The 7,530-nt window shown below is 48.8% G+C and overlaps 1 protein-coding gene across 1 annotated transcript in view; it reads right to left on the bottom strand.

The window, feature by feature from the left end:
- Nucleotides 1-7,530, bottom strand: part of CPT1A (carnitine palmitoyltransferase 1A (liver)) — an 88,000-nt gene that overhangs the window by 16,352 nt on the left and 64,118 nt on the right. The window contains exon 14 of the mRNA XM_011987085.1: nucleotides 4,892-5,056. Coding sequence (XP_011842475.1) covers nucleotides 4,892-5,056 — 165 coding nt within the window. The remainder of the gene's footprint in view (nucleotides 1-4,891; nucleotides 5,057-7,530) is intronic.

The raw sequence follows: 7,530 nt of genomic DNA on the forward strand, positions 1-7,530 counted from the left end.
GCCCGCCACTATGCCCGGCTAATTTTTGTTTTTTTTAGTAGAGAGAGGGTTTCACCGTGTTAGCCAGGATGGTCTCCATCTTCTAACCTCGTGATCTGCCCGCCTTGGCCTCCCAAAGTGCTGGGATTATAGGCATGAGCCATTGTACCCAGCCTACCAGTATTAACTTTTAAGATTTCTTCTTCTTTTTTTTTTTTTTAGATGGAGTTTTGTTCTTATTGCTCAGGTTGGAGTGCAGTGGTGCGGTCTAGGCAGTTCACTGCAACCTCCACCTCCCTGATTCAAGTGATTCTCCCGCCTTACCCTCTCAAGGAGCTGGGATTACAGGTGTGCGTCACCACATCCAGCTAATCTTGTATTTTTAGCAGAGATGGGATTTTACCATGTTGTTCAGGCTGGTCTCGAACTCCTAACCTCAAGTGATTCACCCACCTAGGCCTCCCAAAGTGTTGGGCTTACAGGCATGAGTCACTGCGCCCGGCCAGATTTCCTCACATTTTTACAGTAAGCTTGCTCACAAGTGTTTTTTTGTGTACCTGCCCTTTTTCATGGATCATCTGCAGGGTCAAAGTTATTCTTCCCTGATGCATGTTTCCAGCTGTGTGGTCTGTGCTGCTCCTGGGCCTACCATGGGGCCCCTATATTTATTAAAACGATTCCCAGCTGCTGCTATGAACATCCCTGCCTCAGTCCACCCTCACCAACATGAAAAAAAGCCTTTACCAACCCCAACGGCAACCACTTAGCCAGATTTCCTAACTCCATTTACTCACCAGCTCCCCAACCCCCACTGATGTCAAATACTCCCTTCATTACACGTTATTTCCTGGGCCTGCCTTTGAACAAGGACTGCAGCATTTTATTTTTATTAAAAACATTTTTTAAAAGATAGGGTTTCACTATCATCCAGGCTATAGTGCAGTGGCATGATCAGGACTCACTGCAGCCGCCACCTCTGGGGCTCAAGTGATCCTCTCACCTTAGCCTCCCGAGTACCCTGGACCTACAGGCATGCACCACCATGCTGGGCTAATTTTTTTTCGTATTTTTTGGACAGAGTCTCGCCATATTGCCCAGTCTGGTCTCAAACTCCCAGGCTCAAGTGATCCACCTGCCTCAGCCTCCCATAGTGCTGGGATTATAGGAGTGAGACCACTTTAATCGCTACAATCTTCTAACTCCCACACTTTTGAGTTTTAGGATTTGAAAAAGTACATGTCTACCTCCCCCTGTCCCTGTCCCACCTCTGCCTGATTGATTTTCTTTTCAAAAATGTTAGGATGACTCTCAAATGTTAGGCTTTTCAAGCTTCAAGATCAACTGGGCAAACTCCTCTCCTGAAGCTCCTGCCTAACCTTTTACTGCGTTCATATTAAACGTGTGAACTGGGCCAGGCATGGTGGCTCATGCTTGTAACCCCAGCACTTTTGGAGGCTGAGGCAGGCAGATCACTTGAGGTCAGGAGTTCGAGACCAGCCTGGCCAGCATGGTGAAACTCCGTCTCTACTAAAGATACAAAAATTAGCCGGGTGTGGTGGCAGGCACCTGTAGTTCCAGCTACTCGAAGGGCTGAGGCAGGAGAATCACTTGAACCCAGAAGGCAGAGGCTGCAGTGAGCCGAGATCATGCCGCTGTATTCCAGCCTGGGCAACAGAGTAAGGCTCCGTCTCAAAAAAAAAAAAAGTGTGAACTGGGAACATCCCTCCCTCTATGGTTCTTAAGTTTTTTTAATCCAAAATCATGGCTTTTTCTCCCTCTCCCTGGGGAAGAGTTGGGGGGTGGGTGCTCCTTGGCCTTCTTCCCAGAGTCCAGTCTGCTTTATACACGTATGCCTGGAGGGTGGGGCCCCAGATTCTCCTTTCTATTACATTCTTTTATTGTATTTCCCAGTTGGCCATCATCCTTACGCAAGAAAGCTGGTGGTCTTCGTGCACCTCTGTGCTGGGCCGGCTCACTGAGTGTACCTCTTAATCATCAAAGCCTTTCTGCTGTTCCATCTCCTGAGCAGACACCAATGTTCCTCCTGCCCGATTACCCTGTCAGCTGCTGGAGGCATCCTCATCTTTCTTGTTTTAACGGCACTGCCTCCCACACTTTTACCTTGACGCAGTAGCTAGCTATTAACACACGATGCCATTTATCCTGTTAGGGAAAGAGCCCTGTTACTAAGCCCCTTGACCAAGAGCTGTTATCAGGAATGGATGTTAAATGTGAAATGTCTTCTTAGGATCTGTGAAACTCACTATCTAGGTTCTTCTCTGACCCACCAGTATGGCTTAGTGTATGACTGGATGTACTGACACAAAACCAGCCTCTCACTGCTGGTGGACGCCACTGTCGGTGACTCTTCTTTTCCTACGTGCTGGATTCTACTTGCGAAGATTTTATTGAGGGTCTCTGCACTGCCATTCATGAGGGAAGCTGGTCTGTGTTTCCTTTTTCTGTGTTTAGCTGTAGCACAGTGGTGAAAGCTACAGGTTCTGGAACGAACCTGCCTGGTTCTGATCTCAGTCCTGCTGCGTAGGAGCTGCAGCCCTCAGGCAAGAGGCTTCACCTCTGAGTGTGGAAGGCAGAGATGAAGAGATGCCTTCCTCAGGGCTGTCCTGATGTTTCGCTCGCTCCTGCAAAGTACTTGGCACAGTGGCTGGTGCTTCTTGCACCTCATTCCCACACCTGGGCCACGTGGGTTCTGGGGAGCAGATGGGGTGGCTTCCTTTCTTTGTGGAGTCTTTGAGCCGCAAGCTCTTTGGAGCCACGAGGTGGCTGCCTGACAACCTCTCACTTTGGTCCACGGACCACAGACCTTTTCAGGCTTTCTACCTTGAGTCAGCATCACTAATTTGTACTGCTTGCAGAAGAGTCATTTCATCAAGTTTTAAAATGTACTAAAATGCAGCATGGCCTTCCCTTACTAAACTCCTCTCTGGGTCCTGCACTTACTTGCAGGGACTTCTTTTAAAAAAGAAAAAAATTTGAAAAGATAAAATACCATCCTTTCGGTATGTGAGGTATCAACTGCTTGCACGCCCTCACACTGCACATGTATGGGCAAAATCCGCTCATCAGTTCTCAAAATCCAGCTCACTGATTCTGAGATGCGATGCCTCTATTCCAGGCCACCTTTTCATCACATGATCTGTAGTCAATGATCTGTCACAGACAGGAGCTTGTCACTGCACTCCAGTGCTCTGCCCAGCTGCTTTTGGTTCACGTCTAGCGAGCATGTTACTTGGGAAAGCAAAGCTTCATAACTGTGACAGTCGTTGCAGAACTGTATTAGCATACATTGTAAATATGATTGTGGCCCATTCATTCCAGTTCATCCGATATTAACACTGCCTATTACTTCTCTGTAACTGTTGCTTTCTTAACTTTCGGTGGAGAGGGCACAGACTCTGGAGCCGCCAGCCGGCTTTATCCCTGCCTAGTGCTACCCTGGCCAAGCACCTGGCCTCTCCGCACCTGTTTCCTCACCTGTAAAATGGGATAACAAGAGTTTCTGGGGCATAATGGAGACTTGTAAATTTTTAAAAATGGGATAACAAGAGTGCTTCCCAGGTGGAGAGAGAGTGAAGCATGATGTACGTGATGCACCAAGCAAAACTCAACAATGGCACAATCATTACCAAGGTTGGGGGGGGCAGTGCCACACGCTGCATATGTGTACAGCACTCAAGTTTTAAAACAAGACCGGGCACGGTGGCTCATGCCTATAATCCCAGCACTTTGGGAGGCCAAGGCAGACAGATCATCTGAGGCCAGGAGCTCGAGAACAGCTGGCCAACATGGTGAAATCCATCTCTACTAAAAATACAAAATATTAGCTGGGCATGGTGGCACACACCTGTAATCCCAGCTGCTCGGGAGGCTGAGGCAGGAGAATCGCTTGAACCCAGGAGGTGGAGGTTGCAGTGAGCCGAGATCACACCATTGCACTCCAGCCTGGGCAACAAGAGTGAGATTCTATCTCAAATAAAAAAAAGGTTGGGAATATCTCAAGCCAATGCCACGATGACTTCTGTTGCTCCCAGAAACCAGGGGCTCCCTCTCTGGGATGGAATGCTCCCTCCAATGGACAAGACAACCCATTTACATCCCTGCTAGGGATGCCGGCTGCTCCTCCAACAGGAGTCGCCAGGTGCAAATCAAAATATGGCCAGTGCTCAGAAAAAATAGATGGAAATGCCACATGTATACGGAGGATCCAGCCCATGGCACCTCCAAGTGGCTGGAGTTTCTCCTTTTATGGAAGGGGATGTCAAAGGCCAGAGATGTTAAGTAATTTGCCCACAGACATCACTTAATAGCTATATGATATTCCACTGTATGAAAATACCATAATTTAATTTAGTATCATGACAGGAAGATTTACTCTGCCAAAAGGAAAGGATTAAGCCGAAAGCTGAGTCATGCAAGAAGCTCTTTTTTATTTTGTTCCCAAGCAGACAGCGACAGATGAAAGGTAGAACATGTCCACTCTGTGATCACCTGACCTGTGTAAAGTGCAGATTTACCGAGTGCCAAACGAATACAACTGACTATTCCCCTACCTGCCCACACTATTTCCACTTTAGCAAATGCTAGGTTTCAGGGCTTATTTTGGGGCTTAACTCTCCCTCTGTAGAGTGATGAGATCTCACTTTGCACCCATCCCCCAGACTCTCCCTCTCCCGTGTCAGCTGGGAATCTACGCCTGCTGGAGGGGGATTTGCGAGCTTCGCCTGCATGCGTGGTGAAACACCCCACACCCGGTCCCCGGAGACCGGGGGTGGGGGCTGTGCTTCTCCTATGCCGGGTTTCGGGCCTTCCCTCCCCACTAGGTGAACAGTCTTGGGCAGGTGTAGGAAACCCCAAAGTGCTCACGAGAAAACCCTAGGCGTTCGGTTCTTACCTTGTAGTGCGCCAGCTGGAGGGCCAGTTGCACAAAGGCGTCTGGGCTCGTGCGACATTTCTTGATGATTCCTTTACCAAAGGCAACGAATGGGAAGGAATGGAAATCCACGTCGTTTGCCAGAAGATTTGCGGTGTTCAGGGAGGTCTCTATAACCTCTTGACACTAGAGAGAAAGAAGAAAAAGGTTTTACGGAACGAGGGGATAAAAGTACTGACGCACACCCAGAGGGAAATCGGAGGCTGGCTTTCAGTGCAGCTATAAACTCGGTACTGGGAAGTACACAAACGTTTTCCTGACCCAGAAGCACTAGTAAGTTAGGGGTATGGCTCCCTGACCCCGGAGGAGAAGCCAGAATGTTAGAGCAGGTAGCTGGTCTGACATGAGCAGGCCAGGAGAGGGCTTCCTTCGACACACACTGGGAATGTCAGACGACCATCATTGATGGTCAAGTGGTTGTGAACTGCCTCTCTAAAATAATAATTGATCACAGCCGGTGCCAGGGAAAGGCAGCCTCCCACTACATAGAAACGGAGCTGGTGACCAGCAGCTTCCGGGTAAGATCTCAGGCGCCGGGCGAACGGGCTCAAGCATGCGCACTGAGAGGCAAAATGGCGGCGTCTAACTGGAGTATGATCTTCCTCTAGGAACGCTAGACAGACAAGGGAAGAACACCTCAAGTGAGCATGCGCACAATTCCAGTAAACACACTGCGCATGCTCCCTTCCCAAGCGCTGGCAGCCACTGTGCAAGCGGATAGCCCACCCCAAGGGAGGAATCGGGAGAAGTAACGCAAGACCCTGGAAGCTCGCCAATGTGTAAAACCTCAAGTCAAGAGGTCAAACCTCGCACTTGATCTCCCAAGTTGGCCGCTTGGCCCTCTTCCAAATGTACTTTCCTAAGGTTTTTAATAAACTTTCTCTCCCGCTCTTGGTCTCTCCTGCAGCTTCTGCCCCACAGTCAAATTCGTTCTGAGAAGGCAAGAATGGAGATTGCTGCAGACCAGTACAGTGAGACTCCAGAGAGTGTTTTGAATAGTCACGCGTCATCTTATGAAGCCCACGGTCATCAGACAGAGGCGAAGAAGAAACACATTTTTTACTTTTTATTATTTATTTTTTATTTGAGACGGGGTCTCGCTCTGTCACCCAGGCTGGAGTGCAGTGGTGCCATCTCTGCTCACTGCAACCTCTGCCTCCCTGGTTCAAGCCATTCTCCCGTCTCAAACTCCCGAGTAGCTGGGACCACCGGCGCCTACCACTATGCCCGGCTAATTTTTGTATTTTTAGTAGACACGGGGTTTCACCATGATGGCCAGGCTGGTTTTGAATGCCTGACCTCAGGTGATCCACCCACCTCCGCCTCTCAAAGTGCTGGGATTACAGGCATGAGTCACTGTGCCCGACTGATGAAACACATTCTTAAAAATAAATCTTAGAAAATAAATGGACAACCATACAATGAAATATTAAGCACTAGAAATAAATGAACCATAAAAATTTAAACTCTTTATTACTAAGTGAAAGAAGCCAATCTGAAAACGCTACACACGGATGATTCCAATTACAGCGGCAGCCTTTAACCATGTGGATCCACTCTAAGACTCCCCACAGATGTCTGACACTTCAGATAGTGCCACAGTGCCAAACATTATACCTACGGTGTTTTCTCAAGCTCATAACCAAGACAGCCACTAAGTGGGTAGCACCTATAGCACAGACACACTTGACAAAGGGACAAAAGGATGATTCCATCCTGCATGGGACTGCACAGGACAAGAGCTTTCATCACACTACTGTCTCCGGAATTGGTGGGTTCTTGGTCTCACTGACTTCAAGAACGAATCCGCGGATCCTCGCAGTGTTACAGTTCTTAAAAATGGTGTGTCCGGAGTTTGCGCCTTCTTCCCAGTGGCGCTGGCTTCACGAATGAAACTACAGATCTTCATAGTGAGTGTATCACCTCATAAACGCAACGTGGACCCAAAGAGCAAGCAGCAACAAGATTTATTACAAACGGCGAAAGACAACGCTTCCGCCATCCGTAGAACAACCCTGGCAACTTCCCACTACCAGCTCCGGCAGCCTGCTTTTATTCCCTTATCTGACCCCACCCACATCCTGCTGATTGGTCCATTTTACAGAGAGCTGACTGGCCTATTTTACAGACAGCTGATTGGTCCGTTTTGACAGCGCACTGATTGGTGTGTTTACAATCTTTGAGCTAGACACAGTGCTAGACGGAAAAGTTCTCCAAGACCCCATTAGAGTACCAATTCACGTGTATGTACAAACCTTGAGCTAGACACAGAGTACTGATTGGTGTATTTACAAACCCTGAGCTAGACACAGAGTGCTGATTGGTGTATTTACGATCCTCCAGCTAGACATAAAAGTTCTCCAAGTCCTCACCAGATTAGCTAGATACAGAGTGCTGATTGGTGCATATACAATCCTCTGGCTAGGTATAAAAGTCCTCCAAGTCCGCATCCGGCTCGGGAGGCCAGCTGGCTTCACCTGGTGCATCCTGCACAGGGGCTGCAGGCGGAGCTCCCCGCCAGTCCTGATTCGCGCCTGCACTCCTCAGCCCTTGGGCTATTGATAGGACTGGGCACCACGGAGCAGGGGGCGGCGCCGCAG

Source organism: Mandrillus leucophaeus, unplaced genomic scaffold, assembly GCF_000951045.1.
Source record: "Mandrillus leucophaeus isolate KB7577 unplaced genomic scaffold, Mleu.le_1.0 Scaffold30, whole genome shotgun sequence".
Classification (NCBI taxonomy): Eukaryota; Metazoa; Chordata; class Mammalia; order Primates; family Cercopithecidae; genus Mandrillus; species Mandrillus leucophaeus.